At 42.4% G+C, this 24,630-nt stretch overlaps 1 protein-coding gene across 6 annotated transcripts in view; it reads left to right on the top strand.

The window, feature by feature from the left end:
* Nucleotides 1-2,113: 2,113 nt before the first annotated feature.
* col16a1 (collagen, type XVI, alpha 1) overlaps nucleotides 2,114-24,630 on the top strand; it is a 91,796-nt gene continuing 69,279 nt past the window's right edge. For 4 of the 6 annotated variants that reach the window (XM_080864069.1, XM_080864066.1, XM_080864071.1 and 1 more), the window contains exons 1-4: nucleotides 2,114-2,420; nucleotides 8,394-8,517; nucleotides 23,110-23,178; nucleotides 23,262-23,379. In XM_080864069.1, coding sequence (XP_080720195.1) covers nucleotides 8,442-8,517; nucleotides 23,110-23,178; nucleotides 23,262-23,379 — 263 coding nt within the window. In that variant the 5' untranslated portion in view covers nucleotides 2,114-2,420; nucleotides 8,394-8,441. Of the gene's footprint in view, nucleotides 2,421-4,718; nucleotides 4,729-8,391; nucleotides 8,518-23,109; nucleotides 23,179-23,261; nucleotides 23,380-24,630 lie in introns of those variants that run through there. The other 2 variants (XM_080864070.1, XM_080864067.1) reach the window with 2 other exon arrangements.

The raw sequence follows: 24,630 nt of genomic DNA, 5'->3' as shown, positions 1-24,630 counted from the left end.
CTTTTTTTGCAAGTTGAAAATGAATTCCTTTTCATGTCTTGGCCCCCTAGATGGAACGTAACAAGGGGAAATTGATTGTAAGCTCCTATTGTAGTACCAAGCTCTAAACGTGTCTGTTTCTGCTGTGATTTGGGGAATTTTAACAAAACATTTTATGGGAACTGACTTGCTTTTGTTGCCGTGGAACTCTGAGGAACTGCAGCTTTCAACACTGACTTTTTTTAGCATACCAGCCAAAACACCAGTGAACTCTAGCCACTGTGAGGTGCCCATTGTGTTTCCATCCTACTGTCCATCTAATCACATTTCACAAGAATCACTACTGCATCTACAGAAATGGTCAGATTACAGCAAGAGTTACAAATAAATGTATACAATCACCTTATGATCTTCAACAAAAATGATTTGAAGGGGACTTTTTCACATTTTCACAGGATAACCTTCATGCATAGTACTTACAAATTTCACCAAAACTTGCATGTGCAATATGATAAAGAACGGACTTCACGAAACACCAAGTTATAAGATAGCTTGAAATATATCTTTGCCATATGTTGTAACCACTTGTTGCCTGTTGGCAGTAGTCCTGTTGGTTGATTTGCAGATCACCAAGGTATGGTTGGTTGGGGCCATTCTATCACCATTATATTAGCATCATGCTGATGTGTCAACATATTTTCATGCTTTTAATGGTCATGGTTACGACTGACCATGTGATCATAATACTGCTGAACTTGAGCACTTTTGGTCCTGGACATGACACATTTGGGGAGCCTCTTTGACTTATTTGTAGATTTAAATTCTACTTAGACTGTGAAACACAGCCAGGCAATGACAAGAAAGCCTTTTACTTTGTTCCTGCACTTCACACATTGCAATAAGTCATGAACTGTGATGGATTGAACTGGATGAGCAATACATCATTAACATTTTGACTCATCCCTGGAGGTTGGGTAATATGTCAGGATAGGGAGATTCATCAGATTAACTTTTATTGTCTGGTCAGAGCCAAACTTCAACACATCATTTGTCAACATGCTCTGTGAAATAGGGGAAGCCACACCTTTTCAATTCCTTTCTTTCTTTGCTTATGCCGTCAAACCATACAAAGACATATGCACGCATTTGTCCAGATTCCCCATTGGTAGTGGCTGAATTACCTTGCTTTCCACCAGTGTTTTTAGTTCAAAGAGGACACCTCTGGGTAAGCATCTAGTTCAAAGCATTTTCAGCTTCATTAGACAGAAGTGAAACAATTTGAGTGGACGGATGCTACTTAGAGAGTTTTCACATTTTCCTTTATTGTGTTTTTTTAAACTAGGGGTAAAAGCTAATGAGAGAGTTAAAGATAACTACTCAGTAGAGATGTTGACCTCTCAACAGAGGACAGAAATAAATATCTTGTAGATGTGAGCACAGTCCTCTACCTATTCTTCCATACCATCTGAAGGGAGGTACGCATAAATCAAAAGACAAAGTGATATTTATCTGCCTCCTGAACTATTTACTTATTGACAATAAAGGTAGAATTTATGTGGCTGTTAGGACTGGTGTTTCTGGATGGTCAGGGGCTCCAACCGAGGCCACTTTATGGATTGGATGCAATAAAAGTGAGTGATAAAACAATATGGAAGCTGTGGATGTGGCCTTCAATCATAAGTAAGTATGATAAGTAAGTTCATTAATTTTAATGGAGTAAATTCCTCTCCATAATGCACCAACCAGGAGAGCCTAATCTGCATTTCTTTTCCTAATACAGTGCTTTAACCCAGGCAGAATAGAAAGTCTGTTTTTCTGGTATGTCATGAATCAAATAGTAAGAGGTGAGGGGGAGATGGAGGTAAGATGATGGGGGTAGAGGGTAAAGAGAGGGTAGAGAGGCCTGGAACAGCTTGCCAAAAAGATTAGAGAGATGCCCAGGGCTTATTTTCCAGCCTTGTGGACAAGTTGATGTCACCACATGTTTGAGAGAGATCTCCCAAAGAGAGAGGGAGAGAGCAGGGAGAAAGAGGAGAGGAGAGGAGAGGTAAAGGGGGGGTGTTGGAGGGAGACTGGAGGAGAGACAGGCTGGAGGAATAGACAGAGACCAAGGGGAGGAAAAAAGTAATAAGAAACCGAGAGACAGACAACAGAGAGAGCAAAGAGGAGGCGAGAGAGGGAGAAAGACACTTGGGATCAGCAGAGAGGGGAGGGGGAAAAAGTTGGACACGGCTAATCTTGCTGTAACTTTTTTTCCCTCTTTCCTTTCTCTGTGGAAGAAGACTCAAGAAAAAAAAAGGCAAGGGGACAAAAACTAGGCTGGATTACATTTGTCTGCATTTGCATCGCCCTGCAGGATTCCCAAACCGGACCTTGGATCTATACACGCACAACAGCGGATTAATGTGTTCGCAAACTTGTGGATTTATCAGAAATTGAAGGTAAGGATTTTACATGCTCTCTGTCGTTTTAACTTTTCGTTTAAAAAGCGATGCTTTTTTTTTTTTTTTTGCCACATCCGCCGGAGATTTAAAGACAAGTTAGTGAAGTGCAGCGGAACTTTAGTGATGGAAGTGTTGTAGCAGCAAAGACTGCTTACAGTGGGCAACGTCACATGGGGATACCATACTGCGGGGTGTACCACACACCAACAATCTGGGATACTGAGCAAAAGTACTCTAAAGTTGCTTTCTCTCAGCGGAGATCATTAAAGTTGTATGTTCTCGGCCGCTCTGACTCGTGTAGTTGTAGTAAGCTAGTATTCCGTTATTGGATTTTGCAAGAAAACGACTAGCTCCTGGCAAAAGTGATGCTGATTTTTCCTTCACATCTAATAAGCCAGGCATGGGCACAGAACGGCTGAGGTGTTGCTGTTTTGTTTGGATGGCATCCAACCCCCTGTGGCATGGAAAAGCCTCCTAAGTACACTGGGGTTTTTTCCCCACTACATGCATATCATTCGAAAAAAGTAATCAGCTTTGGAATGATCTCGGATCGGTCTCTAAAACTTATTTTCACTTCTTGGGAAAGAAAATGAACGCCAGAGGAGTGGGGGCTTGAATACCGCAGTAACATCTGCTTTCCTAATTACTCAGCTATCCCCCATGTTTGCTGGATTTTGCATCCTGTCTGCACCCCACGACTCACATTAAAAAATAAATCCTCCTACTCTTTTTTTGTTTTCACCCTCCTCCTTCAAAATGTGGAACATTTTCCACACTTCCACGTTGTCCAAGTAGGATTCTGGTTTCATTTAAGGGTCATTTTAACTAAAAGAAACTTGCACATGTAAGCTTGGAAACCCTGGTATGTAACAGAACTCTCCTACCACCAGTAGTCTCCTCATAGCCCTGTTACAAACGTTACAAATCTATGCCCATTAAGTGTTGCTCACTTAACCTGCTGGAGGCTGTCTGTGCAATGCATAGCTGTAGGCCACAGGGCGGTATGTTCTCCCACGTATATCTTCCATACCAGCTTTTGTTGGGCCTACAGGAAATTGTATCATCTCCTTGACTCCTTGCTCATTCAGTTCAGCTGTGAAGTGAACATTAGGCGGAAATGTAAAGTCAAGCTGAAGAAAATCGGCAAGTCATCTGCTCTCTCCAGGCTGACTTCATCCACAACATAGGCTAGGAGCCAACCGGGTCATGTCATCAGATTAGGACTAACTTTGCTTCGTTGCGTTTGCAAAAGGGCCGTAGGTGTCCGTGGCATTGGAACTTCCAGGTAGCCCTGAGCAATCACAGGAAAGAGTTTTATGTATTTAGTGCTCAGTTCCTTTCCTGGTCTGATTCACACTAGCAAATATTCAAATAAAGCCCTTGAACACTGCCCAGAATGTAAGACTAGTAAAAACTTGCCTCAGTCTCTTTTCAGTGTTACACAGGTTTGGATATTACCTTCGCTAGTTTGAAGGTTTTTGCTCGGAGTCAGTTGATATTTGGAGTGTTAAGCCCTCGGGGCCCACTTCAGCTACTTTTATTTAAAGTTAAAACAAGTTTGTGAAAAGGTCAAAACTTTCAGATACAGAGTGTGCACGTTCATGTCTTCAAAGCAAAATGCATTTTGGGAAACAGCATGTTGACCGACGTCGACATCCAGCAGTAGTGTAACTAGTATTGTTTGAACCTATGAGTGTACTTAGAACTGCATTCAGGTCAGAAACATTGAGAGAAATGTAAACCTTACTTAGAGGGTGAATCCCAGACTTTGATGACTTTGCCTTTTTCCCCTTTTGCTTCAGCATAAGGTTCAGATTTGTGGTTTGGAGTCTCAAAAACCACCAGATGGATTTCCATGACTGATCCATGACTGGTCTGATCTACACACTCATGTTCCCCTCAGAAGTAACTTATTGTAAACTGCGAACCCTCTGATCCATCTGACCATAAATGACCATCATAGGGTCCAAGTTAAAGTTTTCCTGTTGTGTATTTCTACTTGCATGCATTTGTGTTTAGTTCTAAATCTCACTGGTACACGCTAAATGAAGATATTGAATGTAGTAAGCATCAATATTTAAATCAGCATTTTAGCATAACATCTGTATTACAGCTATGCAGAACTGCTATAGACGCTCTAGGCAAGTAGACTCTAGTTTTTTTCAGCCATGCATTCTCTGGAGGAATGCAGGGCTCACAGCAGCCCAACAATTATTTTAGTTTTCTCACAATAAGAATTGACCAACCTTACTCACACTAACAATTAGCAGAGCTGATTTTGAAGCACCTCGTAAACAGAAATTGAGTTTGTGATTGTGTTGTTGAACGGTAGCTTCTGGAGCATGGTGTTAAATGGCTTGAGTCACTGTGTGTGTGCTCATCTGCATAAATGAGCCTCTGTTGACTTCCTATTCAGTATGTCTGTCCACTCTGTATGGCAGCCCCTTTCGCCTTCTGTAGAACACATGTTGTACTTTACACGAATGCACACAGGCGGGCTACCTGACCGATAAGGCAGGGCTTCTGTTTGATGGCTGAATTCCATGTACAGCCTCTTCTCAGAGAGAACTTCCCTTGAGGATTTTGAGCCAGGGTGACAAACTGGCGGCCAATCAGGAAGTTGCTTTCACAACTCAGCAGCAATACCACTCTTGGATTGTGTTTTCTTGTGTGATAGCCTAGAGTAGATTGGAAGCAGACTAGATTGTAAACTGCCCCTATCAGTCTTCTTGCTTCTGGATGCTGTGAGAGACAGCTGGAAAAGCAATGAACCCTCAGATAGTGAATGACAGACACATTTACACCGGGTTCTTCAATCTAAACAGATGCAAACTATTCTAAACAGTGGGCTGTTGGATCACTGTTATTTAATCATCCATGTCTGGGTGGCTAATAAGCAATAAAAGCAATTCTCTTGTCAGGCCATAAAGTGGACATGTTTCATTTAACTCTGTCAGAATGTGTTCCTCTAAACAGGCTTGTGCTAGAGATGTTGTTCCATCTGTAAACAGTGGCAATTGTGATGAAATGCAGGACAGTGAAAATTGCTAAGCCCTGAGCACAAGAGCCTCGGTTATTATGTGAGACTGTGTCAGTGGCTCATTCTGTATGTGTATTCAAATCCATAAAAAGTACTGGTACTACTGGGCTGGGCCGTGATTGTGGATGCTGGTCATTACTTCTGTCTGTCACTCCTTGTCTTTCGGCTTTTAGAGCTATAACAGTAAGACATCTGCTCCTGTTTTCCTTCCTGTGTCTTATCCATAACCAGTGACCCAATCACTCACAGGCCTGCTCACCGAGTCATGGCCGGGCCTGCGGCAAGCCCAGTGGCATAACCCCATCCTGGCTTTACTGTATCTGTTATTGCAAGCTATGAATGCAGTGCAGAGACAGAAATGGAAAGAGACACATCCATAGCAACTTATATCAGGAAACCTATTAAACTGTTTTGGATTATGGCCAGATAATAATAGCAATGAGCTGTAACTTTTCCCCCAGCTTGTGTTCTGTGGACTGTGATGCATTATGCATTATGTACTGTGTGAACTTTCTTATTATTGTGATCATGTGGCATGAAGCCTATAATAATGGCTGTAGCTTCAGACTGCTCAAACATAGCTGTCTAAGGCTTTGATTAACTTCCCACCCATCCGGCTGCAGGAGAAAACACGTTTTTTAACGTATTCTTCTTGTCGTTTAGCTAACTAGATAGTTTCACCTTAATAGTACTCATACTGGCAACAGTAGTGCCGACAGATCATTTGTGGCTTAGCATAATTGTACAGGATCTTGCAAAGACCTTGGTTCTTAAATAAACCGGTAACCTAAAATAAAAAATATGGAAGAAAAAGCAACCACGCCTGTGCTGTCTCAGGGTACTTGAATTTGTAATATTTCATGCATAATAGTGTTCCTATCATCATGGCTAAATGAATTGCTCCAGGAGCACGATGGTGTACGCAGAATGGGCCAAAAAGTTAAGAGCAAATTGTGTTCACTCTTACCGTCTTGACTACTAAACTATTTTTAGTCAACAAAACCATCATATGATATCACTATTAATGATGACGTCAGTGCTAGCTTAGCAAGCTAACAGCAGCAGCAGTTTAAAAAAAGAATTATAGGAAATACATTATGTTAATTTATTATGATATTGTTTGGTATTTATGTGCCTAATAGTGCCATCGTCCCTGCTGAAAAATGTAGTATTATGTGGGACCAAATTTAATATAACGTAGGTTACGATAGTTACGAAAATGGAGCAGCTAGCATGACGTCGAAGTCTAATATTTCAAACATCGTCTTTTTCTTACTACACTGATTGTAGCGTATGTATTCTCAACAATAGTTAGCAATTTTTAACATATATATGTTTTTTAAAAGCATTTCTTACAAATGAAAATCTTTGGGATTTTCGTATTCGTTATTCCCAAAACAATGTTAGGTTCCCTGTTTGTTTTGCATGTTTTGTTCAGCTTACATTACCTGTGCATCACCTAACGGTCACCAAAATTAGTATCTGCAGCAGAATTTTGTTTGACTCACTAGTTAATATGAAATAAAGAAAAAGCACCACAGGCCTGGCAACACCCCTGTTGGCTATAGTTGACAGTGTTCGTATTCTTAGTTCCAAGTTTACAGTGTTTAATGTAGCTAACCTGTCAAAATTTCTTCGCAGTAAACTGTGCATACCAGCACATTGTGTACATATTATGGTACATGAAAATATACGAAGTGGAGTATTTGAACTGAGCCACACTACTTAAGTCAACGGCTCCCAAAGTGGACTGCATACTTCAAATGAAAGTCTGGGGCAGGTCAGGCTGTCTCTGTTTCTCCAGAACATAATTTGAAGCACCGTCCTCCACCATATTGTCTTTTAACAGCTTGCTACAGAAGTCAGGTCAAGCTGGATAGTATTCACACGCCACATTGTGTAGCCCCAGGGGAGTGTGGGGGTCATTTCTCCTGGCAGACAGCACAGGTGTGTGTTCAGAGATACAGTCTGCTTGCCTGCCTGCCTTGAGGGCCCTGCTGAACCTGTAAACACTACAGAATTATGGGGTCCTAGCACATGCCGAGGGCAAGTCCAGGTCAGCTGGGATGTGTTTACCCGGGTTATATGCAAGTGGGCGGGATTAGCATGTTTATGCACGTACATTCTTGTGTGCGTTTATAAATGAGCTACTGTAGTAAGGGAGAGAGACTGCGCAGCCAAGATATAATGATTATTTCTACGTGGCGTGCATTTTAATCTATGCATGCCTTTGTGTGTGTGTCTGTGTGCCTGTTGTTTGGCCACGTGGAAGCATCTGGTACAGCAGAACAATGGCTCCAGTGGAATAGTCTCCAGATGTGTTTGTGTGTTTTGGCCCCTCTGTCTGTTTGACTCTAGACCAACCGTCCTGCATGTAAATCATTTTGCTTTCATGTCCATCTTCTGCTTTGTTGTCTTGCATTTGCTGCTTTGTTTGCGTCAATAATGTGCTTAATGTGCGCATGTGCTCATGGTCAAATGTGGCTATATATATATATATATATATATATAATATATATATATGTGTGTGTGTGTGTGTGTGTGTGTGTGTGTGTATATATATATATATATATATGTATATATATGTATATTAGTTACATTCACATGTATGTGTCAGAGTGTGTGTAGCAGCTGCCCAGTCGAAGGCCAACCAGATGGACAGGATAATGACTATGATCAGACATTATAGAGTTACACAACTTAATGAGGACCATTCTGGTTAATTCATATGCCACTAACAAAGCCCGCATCATACTACATAATTAACACATCAACTGTGACTGACTCATAAATATACATCAACGTCTATTTAGGAGTCAAGCATAATGCACAGCTGTCGGCAGAGTAAGCAAACTGGGTGGCATGTTGACAGAATGAAGGAGGGATTTGACTTTTTTGACTTTCCCTTTTTCTCTGTGTTTATCCATCAGCTGGTGGCTGGAGTGAGGTGAGGTGGTGTTTTTTGGAGGAGTGAAACCATGTGGCTTTTCTGCTCCTCTCTGGCTCTGCTGGCCATCAGCTTTGGATCGTGTGACCCTCTGGTGTCCGAACAAGGTGAGTCAAGCCTTTCCAAAAGATGTAAACCCTAGTTATTTATTTGCATAGGTAATGAAATGTAAATTTTTGAACAATGTTTTGTTTAACAAAAGGAATAATCTGATTTAAAAAAAAACCCCAAAACAATAATAATACTAAGAAAAATATCTAAAACAGGAGTGCGCCCTCTTGTGGCTGTGCATAAAAAAGCATGGACACTGTAAATCTAAGAAACAAACTGCTGTCTTATTTATGCTAACCTAAACCCTTTTTGTAATGATTTCTGCCTATTGTGCTTGACTCTAATGATGTTTCTCCTGTCTCTTCGTTACTTTTCAAATGAGCTTTTATGATTATAATTTAGTCTGCATATTAATTAAATTATTTTCATAATTTTCAGTCGATTTTTCATTGATGCTAACAGGTTTGCTAATAGCTAATATCGGCAGATAATATCGACCTGCCGATACATCAGTCAGGCTCTAATCATCAGGGATGATGAGATATTGTTGGGTAATGATTCACGGTTTGCTTAAATAAAAGTGGTTAGATAAAAGCTTACCTGTTACGTAAATAAATATTAAGCTAGTAAGTAAGCTTGCTGCTTTTGCAAAGATAAATTAAACTAACAAGATACTAGCTTTAGGCTCAGCTTGCATGGACAGAATGTCCCATTGAGCTCTAAGCAAAACAGTAAACGAGTGCACTGGAGAGTTTATTTTTCCAAATGGGTACTGACTGTACAAAAAGAAAATCAAGTGCATATCCTTTGTGGAGCTCTTTTTGTATCCTTCTTATTTATTAAGTTTTCCTGTTGTACAAGCTGTGAACAAAATGCTACTGAATATTAAAGGTCACAAAAAGGAACATGTTTAAATGTTAAAATGACAGTAAAGTTGCAAAGATGTGCCTTTATTGCCTAAAGCAAAAGTTCTAAACAGGATGTGTATCCTCTGACACGTGTCTGTCTGTGTGGGTATGTGCCCTGTAAGTATGAAGGCCCCAAGGCAACAAAGAAAAGAGCGTAATTACACCCTGCGTGTGCAACGCTGGTGGCTTTTGGTAGCTGTGTGGTCAGGCTGTGGCAAAGAGGCGTGTGTGTTTACCATGTGCGGTTTTGTTCCTCTTTATGATCCGTCAGTCATTTGAGGTTGTGTAGTTGTATAGAAGAAACATGTCTGCATGCATGATGAAACGCTAGCTTGACTGTTTGTCGGTGTCGGGGAGAACGTGCATGTGTTACCATGAGTATAAAGTGTGCGAGAAGGACACAGAAACCCCAGAAAACAAGTAAGAGTGAAGAAATGTATTTTCTCCTTTCTTTCTTTCTTTCTTTCTTTCTTTCTCTCTTTCTTTCTTTCTTTCTTTCTTTCTTTCTTTCTTTCTTTCTTTCTTTCTTTCTTTCTTTCTTTCTTTCTTTCTTTTGCTTTCAACTGCCTTGCTCCCTTATCGCACTGCTAGTATTTTCTCGGGGCCGGATCTGCGATATCACTTGGGGGGCCGAGCAATCCTCCATAGTTGGCTGAGCTCTGAAGGGAACTTTGTGGAGGAGTGGGACCCCCTTGGGAGGCCCTAGTCGGAGCATTTTAGATGAGACTGAGTCAGCTCGCAGTTCCCCTGAGTCCTTCCTTCCAGTGGTTGAAAGAAAGTGCTTTTTCAAGTGCAGCAATAATACTTAGTCCCAGCAAGCGTCACATACGCACACACACAATTCCTCCGTGTCGTCCAAATCACTGCTTGCTGGTAATTTCCTGACATTGCAGCAGGAAAGCAGATTTAAGTAAAACTAGTGTTGAAGAGTCAAGCTGGAGTACTAGAGTCTAACCAGCTGTCTAGTCCACATAGTTAAAGTCAAAATGCTGACATTCTTCATCATAAAGTATTGACAGTATCCAGTCTGAAGCACATGAGTTATGTATGGATGGTTGTAGCTCCCTCTGTCTGTACCTGCATTGTGCTTTCTTGCTTGTGCCGTGCCTACGTACCGTGTTTTTAGTTGCTGCCTTTATCTCGTTTCCCTTCTTTGTGATTTTTACTGTGTTGGGATTATTTTGCTGGTTTACTGTAGGTCCTTAAAATCAGTGCTGAGATATTCTGAGTGGTCCCCTTAATCCTGTGATGCAAACTAATTTTTAGCACATAAATGTGAATGTGAACTGTATGCTTTGCACATTCAACAGATACTGGACACATAAGGAGGATTTTAAACAGATGTGTTATACACTGTACCATCATTAAAGCACCACATAAGGGAGTATCCATTGCTGATCACCTTATAAAATCGAGCCTGTTTGTGCATCCAGTGAACTTGAAGTTTCAAGGGGTCATTCAGAATGTGACTGCTGGCCTAGTTTGTAGTTCGAGCCCTGATTGTTTAACTGTGTTCTGCAAGGGGGAGTTAAGAAAGCAGTGGGATACTAGATTGCGTTCAAGCACTGAACAATGGATATGATCATAATAGTCATTATTTATCTTTCACACTTCTTTACGCACATGCACGTACAGGATGCCAAACGTTATTTAATCCGAATTGTCTGCGTTTATTGCTGTGCAGAGCTTGTAAATCTGCGTCATGATTCAGTTTATATCTGTGTGTGTGTGTGTGTGTGTGTGTACTTGTGAGAGCATATGAAGTTGAGCCAGAGGCCTACAAGGGGAAAATGAGTGAGCTCATCTCCCTGCAGTGCTGTGTTTTAAGTCTTTCCACTCCTCTGTACTGCAATTTTATCTCTGGAAAATAACCAGGAATGCTCTCTATCGTCTGGCTCGTTTGCCCGACAGGGCAAGTAAGACACACATCGTCTCCCTCTGTCATTGTTTGTTATATATATTTTTTATTACCACCATCATTTAGCTCTTTCCTTACAGGTTTACCTTACATTTATTGTGTTAGACTATCAAATGCATCACCCAGTATGTCTCTTTGCTTCCTATATGTTCCATGTCTTTAATCGACTGAGGAAGTGGAAGACTACCTCTGAGCCTGACTTTCTGCTGATCAGCAGCCTGGTCCAATTATCTTGCAATGCCACATTGTAAGGCACATTCAATAAGCACCACGCGATCTCTTATTCCAAACCACACAGCACATACTCTTGACACTGTGAGCAGACTTGTGACCTCCTTCCTCTGAAGAAAGTACCCTGCCAAGTCTCTGCTGCTCAGAAGACAAAACTAAAACACAGGCCTGACCACAATGAGGCACTGGTAGATAAGGCCACTGCTACTTTAACCTTTGAAAGTTTGTTAAATATCACACACAATGCAGAAAAAAAAGGTCAAATGCAACTTATTTTTACTGGAATATAATAGCAGGTCAGCGAAAGTCGAGTGAATAACTATGTACTTACGCATAGTTCCGTGTCATAATGAATGCCTCAAGGGTATGAGCCTAAACTTGCGTTTGAATTTTCTCCCTGTCTGTATATTTGGAACATTAAATCATCCAGGTGTGATCCTTGCCTGACACGTTTGTACTTTTTAAGCCTCCAAGCTAAATGTAAGCATGTATACATCAAAAAATAGAGTTTTACCTCACTAAAGACCTTTACATGTCTTGAATTTTTATTTTTGGCAATGCGGAGACCTGAGGGGAACACGCTCAGCAGTGTGCTCTGTGACTGCCAGTGTAGTATCATTACCTGCTTTGGCAAGGCTCAAACACAACCCATCAAAGAGGAAGTGAACCCAGCCAAGACCATCCAATCTCTTTAAGACTACATGCAGCTACTAGCAGGATCCTGGAGTGGCAGTCATACTCTGTGCTAATTAGCTTGTCAACAAGCAAATGCTTTCATTTGATCACAGCTTGAGAAGAAATGGGGTTCAACTTCCGTAGTGGGTCCACTGCCAAACTGCCTGAGTATGCTACAGTCCACTAAAAAATCATCGATCCTTTGAGTTATGTGGAAGTAGTTTGTTTCTTCCTTGAGTGAAAATACAGATCAAACAGTTTAAAAAGTATGCACAGCATTTATAGCAATAATGTTTAACTAGTTACCTCAAAATAACAGAATTCATTCCCACTCCTCATCCTTTTATCTGGAATACTGAATTTATTATTAGAGAGCTATCCATAAATTAGCCTATCCATTAGCCTAATAATCCCTCACTAGTAAATCAAAGAATTTCTGTATGTGTGTCTAACCGGTGATTTGATCTACTTGTTTAGGACCTATAGGGCGAGGTAGTGTTGCCAACTTAGCGACTTTGTTGCTATATTTAGCGAGTTTTCAGACCCCCATAGCGACTTTTTTTCTAAAAAGCGACTAGCGACAAATCTGGCGACTTTTTCTGGTGTTATTGGAGACTCATTTATGACAACTCGATAAAAGTTAACGTGAGTGTTCTCGGTGGTCAGGAACAAATGTAATTGCATGGCAGGATGCTGTAAAAGGACCAAACTTCAGCCAGGAGAACAACTGAGATAATCCATCCACAATACGAGGTTAGTCATTCATATACTGCTGCATGGGCTGGGCTGTAGCTACATCCTAAGGTTTTAAAAACTGAGCTTAAATAAATGATTAGCGGTAATAAAAGCCGAGGGAGGTCAACAGTGATCACTGACTGTTTTAGGAGCTTTTTGAGATCAAATAGAAGAAAATACATAACATTAAACATGTTAACAACACAAAAGTCATATTAAACGCAGACTACTTTAGACCTGGAAGTAGGATTCGTCACGTCATCACTGAACAACCGGATATTGGCCCTGTGCACGAGAAAATGTTAACTTCCTGGTTTGAGACCGGATGTAGGGTTGTACAGTTCTGGTAGCTTTACTTTGCGGTCAATCGCTACTGCGAAGATATACTCCAAAATCATGTCCAAAACTCGAAAACGGAAAGATCGCGTTAAGTTACAAAGAGCAGAAGGTGGGAACACTCACTACTGTTGTGTCATAAAAAATCTAATGATCAATTTTGACGTTTAAAGAGTTTAGATCGATCAGTTGTTTACATCACTCAACACAAGCAGAACTGCATCACTGCATTCAAATTCAAATTCAAATTCAAATTTTATTTGTCACGTACACAGTCATACACAGTACGATATGTAGTGAAATGCTTGGACAACTGCTCGTGACCTAAAGAGAACAAAAAAGGAAAAGGCTATGAATAAGATAGGAAATAAATATGAAAAATTAAAAAGGGTAAATTTAACTAGGAAGGAATAAAATATAAATTAAGGTTAAAAATGAAATAACTGTACAACACAAATTAGAATGAAGGGTAAATTTAACTGGGAAGAATAAGATAAAGATAAATATATAAATTAAAGTTGAAAATAAAATAACTGTACAACAAAATACACAATACACAATATAGAACTATATAAGAATGTATGAAGAAATCTAAATATAAATAAATATATACACAATAACAGCAGCTGTACAAGTATTAACCGGAAATGAAGAATATAGTGACCAGTGTTGTGCAAAACCAAAGTCCAGAAAGTCCAGTGTGTGTGTAAGAACCATATGTGTGGGTCAGTACTGTGTGGTGGTGTGATTGAGAGACCGTATCGCCTGCGGGAAGAAGCTCCTCCTCAGTCTCTCTGTGTTGGTCTTCAGGGAGCGGAATCGCTTTCCTGACCTCAACAGAGAGAACAGTCTGTTGTTGGGATGGCTGAGGTCCTTCACGATCTTCCTGGCCTTGGTCCAGCACCGCCTGCTGTAGATTGAGTGCAGGTCAGGGAGCTCGGAGCGGATGGTGCGCTCAGCTGATCGCACAACCCTCTGTAGAGCTCGTCTGTCCTGCATGGTGCTGTTCCCGAACCAGGTTAAGATGTTTCCCGTCAGGATGCTCTCTATGGTGCACGAGTAAAAGTTCCTGAGCACCTTGGAGGGCAGTTGGAAGTCTCTCAAGCGTCTGAGGTGGTAGAGACGCTGTCGGGCCTTTTTCACCACGGTGTTGATGTGACAGGACCATGACAGGTCCTGCGTGATGTGAACTCCGAGGTATTTGAAGCTGTCCACTCTCTCCACTGGGCACTCGTTGATGACGGGGGTCTGGTAGTTCCTCTCTTGCTTAGTGCTGAAGTCCACTATCAGCTCCTTTGTCTTACTGACGTTTAGAAGGAGGTTGTTCCTCTGGCACCAGTTCTCCAGATTCCTAATCTCCTTCAGGTAGGCCGTCTCGTTGTTATCAGAGATCAGGCCCACCACGACAGTGTCGTCAGCAAACTTGATGATGGTGGTGGAGCTGGTAGTGGCCACACAGTCATATGTGTACAAAGAGTACAGCAGGGGGCTCAGAACACACCCCTGGGGGGCTCCAGTGCTGAGAGTGGTGGAGGCTGAGACATGTCCGCCCATCCTTACTGCCTGTGGTCTGCCAGTTAGGAAGTTGGAGATCCACTGACACATAGATGAGCTGAGTCCCAGATGCTCCAGCTTGGTGGTGAGTGTGGAGGGAATTATGGTGTTAAATGCAGAGCTGTAGTCTATGAAGAGCATTTTAACATAATTCCCCCTTCTAGTGTCCAAGTGAGTGAGTGATGTGTGGAGGAGATGAGAGATGGCATCGTCTGTGGAACGATTTGGACGGTAAGCGAACTGTAGTGGGTCCAGTGTGTCTGGTAGTGAAGAAATGATGAAGTCTCTGACCAGGCGTTCAAAGCACTTCATCACTACTGAGGTGAGGGCTACAGGGCGATAGTCATTGAGAGAAGCAGGGTGGGGTTTCTTCGGGACAGGAACAATGATGGACTCTTTGAAGCATGTGGGGATCACCGACTGAGATAAAGAGATGTTGAATATCTCAGTGAACACAGGAGCTAGCTGGTATGCGCAGTCTCTTAGGATACGACCTGGGATGCCGTCTGGTCCTGCTGCTTTCCTGGTGTTCACTCTCTTGAAGGCTCTCCTTACTTCATGCTCGGAGATGACGAGCACGTTTCCGGTGCTGGCAGTATCTTCCTGTCTGCAGCCGTTAGCGCCGCTAACACTAGCATTGTTGGAGACCTTAGCTGCAGCCTCGAAGCGAGCATAGAAAGTGTTCAGCTCGTCTGCCAGAGTCACGGCCGCGTTCGTCATACCGGTTGTTGGTGCTTTATAGTCCGTTATTGTCCTTAGTCCCCGCCACAGGCTCCTAGAGTCACTCTGTTGGAGTTGTGACTCTAGTTTCCTCCCGTAGCGCTGCTTCGCCTCTTTCACCGCCCTCCGCACGTTATATGACGCGGCTTTGTACGGGTCCATGTCCCCCGTCATGAGTCCCGTGTTGTAGGCAGCGGTGCGGGATCTCAGAGCGTCGCGGATGGTTTTATCCACCCACGGCTTCTGGTTGGGAAACGTTGTGATAGTCTTTGTCTCCACGGTATCATCCGCTAGTTTCCCGATGAATCCCACAACCGCTTCCGTAAACACGTTGACGTCATCGTCGGAGCTGTTTCTGAACATGCCCCAGTCTGCGTCATCGAGTGCGTCCTGTAACGTGGCCACCGATTGATCCGTCCAGCGCGCGACCTTCCTCTGAACCGGAACTTCCTGTTTCAGCCTTTGTTTGTATTTTGGCATGAGGAAGATGGCGGCGTGATCAGATTTGCCAAACGGGGGGCGGGATTGTGCCTTGTAGCCGTCCTTGACCGTAGTGTAGCAGTGGTCCAGTGTCCTTTCACCCCTGGTGGGGCAGGTGATGTGTTGATAAAAGTTCGGCGCTGCGCGTTTGAGGTTGGCGCTATTAAAGTCCCCCGTCACAATAAGCGCAGCGTCCCGGTGTTGTGTCTGGTGCTGTGTGAGTGCCTCATGCAGCTCGCATAAGGCGGTGACCATGTCCGCTTGTGGTGGAATATAAACGGCACTTACAATGACCGATGTAAATTCCCGAGGTAGATAAAAAGGACGACACATGATGGACAGTAGTTCCAGATTTGGTGTGCAGGAGCGTGTGAGAGGAACAACGTTCGCACTGTTGCACCAGTTGTTGTTCACCATTAAACACACGCCGCCTCCCCTTGACTTCCCCGAGTCCCGTGTCCTGTCCATGCGGTGAACCGAGAAGAACTCGGCCGGCTGGATGGCGTGGTCCGGCACCGCTGGGTTCAGCCATGTCTCGGTGAAGCAGAGGAGATTGCAGTCCCGAATGTCTCTCTGGAACTTTATCCTGGCCCTGAGGTCGTCAAGCTTGTTCTCCAGTGACTGGACGTTGGCGAGCAGGATGCTAGGCAGAGGTGTGCGGTGTGCACGAGCTCTCAGCCTGTTCCTGACGCCGGCTCGCTTCCCTCTAGGCCGCCGCCGCTTCCCTTTGTTCTCCCTCGAGATCTCACTCGGCCAGCTCGGATCCGGAGTTAAAGACTTCGAATTGTGAGTACATTGTAAACCAATAGAAACAAGAGTGTCACTGTCATACCTAATGTACCCAATGGTGATGATTTTGCCGATTTAGAAACGCTGAAAACTAACTTAAAAAACAAAGACAAAGAAAAAGTGGTCGGAGCAGTCGTGACGGCAGCCGACCTCACCGGCGCCATCTTTAAATGCATGCAGAAGACACATCGTCCACATTCAGAAGCACATCTCTGTATAGTGACTGGTCTTATGATTTAAACAGGCAAATGTTCAGCATTCAAACTACAGGTGAAGAATAGTCAAACCAGATGTTTCCCCCGTTAAGTCGATATCAGCTAGTCAAGTACACACCTACACAGCATGTTAACAAACCGTGAAAAAAGCCACACAAAAAATGAACGATTGCTGGTAAGGGTTTCTATACATTAGTATTTACGAAGGGTATGTTGTGACTTACCTTCAAAATTACAGCGGTCCCTGACTATAACGCGGTTCACCTTTCACCTCGCTGTTTCGCGTTTTTTTTAGTGCAAGTTTGCATGCTTATTTTTTTTTTATGTCACATTGTGTCCTGTGTCCTGTGTCCTGATCGCTGCAGACGATCTCCTCCGTGACGTCTCTCCTGTACAGTACAGAATCGCTGCATCGATCGCTAGCAGTGTGACTCTGAAGTGCAGTGCTGTATGTCCACGATGTCCACGAAACGTTTTGCACCGTCCAAAAATAAAATTGGCTACTTGATTTCACCTATCGCTGGTTATTTTTAGAACATAACACCCACAATAAACGAGGGACAGCTGAGAAATCTAACATTTGAATCCCTTTTCTCTTTTGCTCTGAGGTGCGGGGAAAAATATTGACAAGTCGATGAACATCATTTGCAGATATATTGGGTAAATGCCCAAGACATCTATAGAAATGTAAATCGCCGCTTGATTCATTCATTTGCTTAACTTGTTTTGGACCGTAAACCAGGCGCGAATAGGACACCGGAAACAAAGCTCCCCACAGGAGTTTCCGCACCGGAAGTAGCATATGCTAACGTGCACATAGTCAATTTGCAGTATAGTGAAATGTCGATAATTCAGAAACCTGTCATGATAGTTGTTTGCAAGTGCCTTAGCCCTAGTTTGCTAACATATAAATAATATTAATTCATGCTAAGAAAGAACACTATGGATATGATGACTGATCAAAAAATACAGAGTTCATAAGGAGGTGCATTGTCTTTATGGCTCAAGGGGAACTTTGGTGGAGCATGAGGAAGTCAGAGGTGGTATAGAGGTATGTGAGGGTGGTACAGAATATAGATGAGGGCAACTAGACAGCAGTGAGGTGTGCAGTAGGAGTGACAGGTTGAAGATGGGGATGGGATTATAGCAGGTATCAGCTCAGAGCTCTTTCTTATATGCAGAGGTGTTGGACATGTTAATAGATCAGGTAGGAGTCTCTGCAGACTTTAATGTTTGCAGATGGCATTGACATGACCTGTAGTGAGAGTAGGGGGAGCCTGGACAAGTGGAGGTATGCACTGGATAAAAGAGGAATGCGCATGTGGGAGGGAAGCAGGGGAAATGGTGAAAAAAGGAGTAGAGGTAGTGAAAGTGGATGAGTTTAAATACCTAGCTTCAACTGTTCAAAGCAATTGACAGCACACAAGAGGGGTGAAGAAGAGAGTGCAGACAGGTTGGAGTGGGTGGAGATGAGTGTTGAGGTTGATTTGCGGCAGACGAATAGCAGAAAGAGTGAGAGAGAATTTGGAAGTGGTACTGACAAAAAGACAGAAGCTTGAGTGGAGGTGGCAGAGTTAAAGATGCTAAGATTTGTAGTGGGAGTCACCAGGAGGGACAGGGTTGGAAGCGAGCACGTTAAATCTATACATCTCTAATCTATATGCTCTACTTAAAGTTTCTTTTTACTCAAATTCTAAGTTGCTGAAGGCTGTTGTGCCCTAAGCATGCTGAAAGTTGAGCATGAACATGAAGCTTAGATATCCTAAAATTGTCACAGGAGAGATAAAAGCTTCTTTTTTTTAATCCTAAAAGATGCCTCTTCAAACTTGATTTCTTTATCTTGCAGTATAATGCAGTCAGCTATTCTTAGTCTTACCTCAGAAAAAACAAACTATAGCCTGGGGAGTGCTGGTCTGGGTGTTGTGGGGTAAGTTGCTTTTCCTGAAGTGACACTTCACACCTTACATTACCTGTTATGTTTCCACTTTCTTTTTTTTTCTCTCTCTGCTCTCCTTTGTTCCTCCCTCCTCATCTCTCCACCTTCTCCTCTATTGTGCTGTTTAACTTTTTATTGTGCTGCCCGTTTGCCTGCAGCCAGGGTCTCTCCACTCCACACCTGACAAAGCCTTCATCTGTATTCCTTCTGATGGAACTGCGGCAGTGATGAAACCAACCCCCACGCAAAATGCAAAAGGGGTGGGGGGGAAGAAAGCAGCCTAAGCAGCAACAAAAAGCAGATCATACCATGTCTTGACTTAAAAAAAAAAACTCTCAGTGGGAGATATAAAGATACACTCTTTCTGTGTGTGTGTGGATACGTGTGTGTGCGTGTGCGCTTGTGAGGCTGCACATTGCACTTTGTGCTGAGTTGGCAGATTAGGCTTCAGGATGGAGAATTCAAATTATGAATACAGCATGTGTGACTGTGCGAGTGAGAGAGGGCGCGAAGGCAGGATTTAAGAATGAGTGACAACATCAGAGGGCTGAGAAAACTCTAAAGCAGCGCTCGATACCTTCTCCACCGGATCCGTTGTTCGGAAGTCACGTCCAACACGTCTGATTTCTTTTACTTTTAATCTCAAGCCTCTCTTAGCGTGCCGCAACATTGCTGCATGACATCTCTTTTCCACGGCTTGATTTGTATTTGTTGACAGCAATAAGAAAATGACACACTGGTGGGGGCTCACGGGACAAAATGTGCTGCGCTTTGCAGTACAGTCATTTGTATTTTGGAACCAAAATTGGGCAAAAAACTGCACTGCGTAAAGTGATGATCTTGATAAAAAGTGATGAACAGCTAAAAGGGATTTAATTCTTTCCTCTTTTTTTTTTTTAGCTGGCCTCCGTGAAATTAAATTCCAGGGTCTTGATTAAAGTTGGTTGGTTGTTATTATTCGAGGAATTATATTCCTCTATTTCACCCCGTTTTGCTGTGAGCCTTGATAAAACTGCATTTTGCTTGGAAACATACACAGTATCTTCAGATTGCACGCTTCAAGGCAATACTCCCTGAAGCGCTCTGCCCATTTCATCAAAAAGACATTCCCTAGGACTCCAGGGAGTAAAGCCCTATTTGCACAAGATTAGTATTCCTGTGTTGTTTAATGTGATTAAACTCTTACATCTGTGTTTGTTGTGCAGCTCTGGAAAATTGAACTTTGTGTTATATTAATGGTTGAGTTTCCTAAATGATAGCAAAAGGTTCCTTACCTACAAAGGAATAACGTATCCAACCTACACTGAATAAAAATTCTTCACTTTTAATAAGCATGAAGCAATAATTTTGAGATTTTTGAAAGCAATTCATTATTAAGGAACATATGCTTGGTCTAAATTGAGTACAAATCAAGTACATTTCATTTGACCAGATTTCAATACATCGAACATTTTTATGTAACAAAATAGCATGGAATATGTAAATGTAACTAAATTAGTTAAAAGTCAGGAATTTGGGGCACTTTTTTTAGACTGCTTTTGCAGTATATTTTAACTTGTTCTTTCTATGAATTTGCAAAACCAAAAGTCAACCAAAATTTCCTTTTTATATTTTCCATTGTAGACTCCATAACCTAATGGTGCATAAAGCACCAAAAAAGATTGCAAAAAGAAAAAAGAACACATGAGATCCTGATTCGCCCAAGACTAATATGATCCGAAGACCTTGAGGTTGGTGGTTCGATCCCTGGCTGCTCCAGTATGCATGCCAAAGTATCCTTGGTGAAGTTCCTGAACCCCAAAGCTCCCCCCAATGCAGTCAACAGAGACTCTATGTTAAACAGAAGGCACTTAAAATGTAGAAAAAGTGCTTGTATGAATATATAAGTGAATGAGACGTTGTATAATGAGCTTTAAGTACCCAAGTAGAGTAGAAAATCACTATATAAGAACCGGCAATGTAAGATCACCAGTTTCTAGAGGTCCCCAAGTAATAGTTTGTGGTGTTAACAGGGCTTTAGAAAAGGCAGCTTCTTCAATCCTCTACTCAGTCTTCTCTTTAGGTGATAGAAACAAAGACCAGTGTCCTCCAGTTAAACTCTTCCTCAAAAGAAGCACCTAGTCTTTAGTTATATGCTCCTACATACCATTAAACCATTTACAATTAAATAACTGTTGCCATAATCTGTACAAATTCAACTGTCTTTTGTGAAAGTGAAGATTTATTGGAGATCCTAAATGGCCTTGTTCTAGAGTTATTACATTCACAACTTGACCTCTGATACCGGGATTTCAACTTGTCCAAGATGTTTTGCATTCTTAAAGGCAGGGTGAAAACAATACACTGTCAGCAAGCAGCTACCTATATGCCTGTTCTGTTTGTGCCACACAGCGGATGGCGCTGCATGAATCAGGTGCAATATTACATTTTCAACCCTCCCTTTCACAATTTCCACATTTAACAACTTCTTCGTGCAGAAACTCGCCACAACACATTGACTTGCTGCACCATTTAGTGTTATAAATTGATGGATATATTGGACCATAACACCTCTGCAGTTTCTGCCTTGCAGTTGCTAGAATCTGTTGACAGTAAAAGTTAATTTTTTGAAGGCACCCAGGATTTGATGCTCCATTACAGGGTCAGCAGACAACTCTGGTTGTTCTTTAGGTAAATTGTATTTTTAGAATTACATTGCTAGATAACTGAATCTTTTCTAAAGTTGTTGGCATGTGTGGTGCAGACCAAAGAAGATCCTCATGCCAATTGCGAAGCATGGTGGTGGAAATGTTATGGCTTGGGGTTGTTTTTCTGCCTCAGAGACAAGGCCTGGGCCCGGTATATTAATGACGAGGTGAATTTTGAACTGGATTGTTGAACTGGACCTTTCAAAGAGTTAACAAGCCAACGAACATGAACAAATCCGTCAAGTAATTGGTCATATGAAGGCTTATTGAACGGTCTAGTCAACGCCACATCTGAAGGCTGCTAAAATGTTATGGAGTGATTTGCAAGTAGCATATATGCAAAGAAAAGAAACTCTTCAAACGTCTTGCAGCTGAAAGAATATTTTCAGCAAGGTGTCAGAGACTGGTGTGCAATTATGCAAATTGCCGCAGAGTTATTTCTACTGAAGTGGGCAATGCTAGCTTTTAAAGCCGGGGGGGTAATTACATTTGTAGAGAGTCTTACTTCTGTTGATGTTTTTCCCTGAATAAGCGATTGAAAAAGCACATCATCTTCTGAAGTCATTCACCTTTATCTCTACACGCGCTTTTAAATAGGGACTTACAAGATGTCCAGTTATATCAAAAAGGCAACATTTTAATGGAATACAGTTATTTTGTCACATAAAAATAGTCTTTAAGTTTGTCAAATATGACCATCCTTCTGATTGACGGGGCAGAAACTAAAATCTCTCATCCTGAGTTTCGGCACACGTGAATGATTTCGAAAACCAATCAGCAAAAGAGGTAGTTTTGTATTAATTCAGGGCCTCGCATTCATATTATCTGCAGTCATAATAAAAGAAAAATCTCAAAACTGAGCCCAGCAGTATGTCTTGCTCCTTGGCCCCAAAGAGATCAATTAAGGGTGGATCATAGCGTTTCACAGGGCCCACGTCTACCTGTGCTTGCCCGGTTTCACCCCCACCCCCACCCACCTCCCTGTAGTTAGGCAGTCCGCTCTGACAGGCAACACTTTTCTCTGCAACCTCCCCTGACAGGGTGAGAACACATCCATCAAACGGAGGCAACCGCGACAGACAAGCTTGGTGCGAGACAACCTGTCAGGCTGGCTTGTGTTCCACTCGGCATAGCTTTGCCCTCATTTCATCTTCTTCTCTGTGTTTTACACTGTATTTTTTTTTCTTTTTTCGTTCGGACTCTCTTTCACCCCCACCAACTCCCATTCTCCTTCCACCAGATCAATATTTCTGTTATTCTCAAATGTATATGTTTGAAGCTGCTGACTCTCTTTTTTTTAAAACAAAACTTCTGTCCGTTTCACTCAGTAATAAGTGTCAGAGGTTATATTTGACACAGCTTCTGAACCAACTTCTTTACATGCTTGTCTTACAGTACGTGTCGAGGTTTTTCACTTATTAGATACCCCCCTTTTTAATTTCTTTTTTTCCCCTTGCATTTCAGATGTGCAGTGCCCGTCCTTACAAGTGGAGGACTGGAAGTTTCCCCAGAGCGCCAGGACCAACATCACCGGTTAATAGATGAGCTCCAAACACACCAGCTGCTATGTGACTTTTATTTGGTGTGGCTGCTCACGAATGCCTTACCCTTTGCAGGTTTTAATCTGGTGAGGCGATTTTCCCTGCTCAAGAGCAAAGATGTCAAGAAGATCCGTAACCCTCGAGGAGCTGTCATCCTCCGCTTGGGCAAGACTGCGCTCTTACGACCCAGCGAGTAAGTCCGCTGTACATCTGTTTCATCTGTTTCATCTGTTTCTCCGCGCATCTGCGGACAAACCCGTGCACGAGCACGCAGCGTGGAGCTTTAGATCGTTGAAGATGTTTTACTGGGAAAGAATTAGTGAAGTTCTGCAGGTTTTCCAGCTTTCTAGAGGCCTGTGTGGACGGGCTCTCTGTTTCCATGTCATATCTGAACAAAGAGGATGGCAGAGAAACTGAAAACCCTCGGCTCTTCGGCCTCTGAACTCTCACTCAACATGTCAGCGCAGTGCAGTGTGTTTAAAAAAAAAGGAAAAGGAGAAAAAAAAAAAGCAGAATCTTGGCGATCTGTATGTCGTGGGTCAAGCTGTGATTGCATTTCCAGAAATACCCATTCATTTCCCTCACCACCAACCCTGGCTTGTAAACTGGGCTGTAACAGCTTGTTGGTTTCCCACTTGCAACCGCATGTACTTATTATAACTAGCTTTCATAATGAAATGCATGACTTATTTGCCTGAACAGAAACTATAAGAGTGACGTCTTAATTAGAAGGTGGGCCACAGTTAGCTGGAAAGAGGGAAAAAAAAGACTTTAAAGGCCGTATTGGGCAGCTTGTTCTTAACTTGTTTCTACATGAAGAGACCCGCAGCCATAAAATGCAGCAACTCATGGCTTCACTCCCTTCCGTGCTTTTTGCAGCTTGACATGGTGTAATTATGCCTTCTCGGGGTGTTCACGTTGTTATTACACAGCAGTCGGGTGTAGACTGTGTTTGGAATTGTGTGAAAATTGCTTATTAGAGTTCTGTGCTGGCTGTTTTTCCGGCTGGATGAGCTTCTCTCTGCCCACCAATAAAGCAGTATTTCACAACGTGCCAATTGGGTCAGCGCGCAGTATTTTATCACTCTGTCCAGCGCTGCGAGCCGTGAGCTCCGCTCACTTGAAAGGCCTGATAAATCTGTCTACAAAACACTCTTTTCGGTTGAGACGTTTTGTTCTAAAAGTGTCACATATATTGTTTGTCACAGACTTGGAGAGTAGTCGTACTTATGAAAAAGGGGCGAGAAAAACTGAAAAAACAACTGTCACTTCTTGGGAAATCAGCATCTTAGGAGCCAAAGAGGAAATACCAAGATGTTTTTGTTTTGCCTCTAACCATACAAAGAAAGGATGGGAACGCCATCTCTTCCCTGCTGCTCGTTTGGGATTTTGGGATTATTGAAATTTCGATGCCACCGAGAGCTCCGCTGTCAGTTTTATCAGT

This window comes from Rhamphochromis sp. 'chilingali', assembly GCF_963969265.1.
Source record: "Rhamphochromis sp. 'chilingali' genome assembly, chromosome: 17".
NCBI classification, from domain to species: domain Eukaryota; kingdom Metazoa; phylum Chordata; class Actinopteri; order Cichliformes; family Cichlidae; genus Rhamphochromis; species Rhamphochromis sp. 'chilingali'.
The sequence above is the reverse complement of the archived record's forward strand: the minus strand, read 5'-3'. Positions and strand labels throughout refer to the sequence as shown.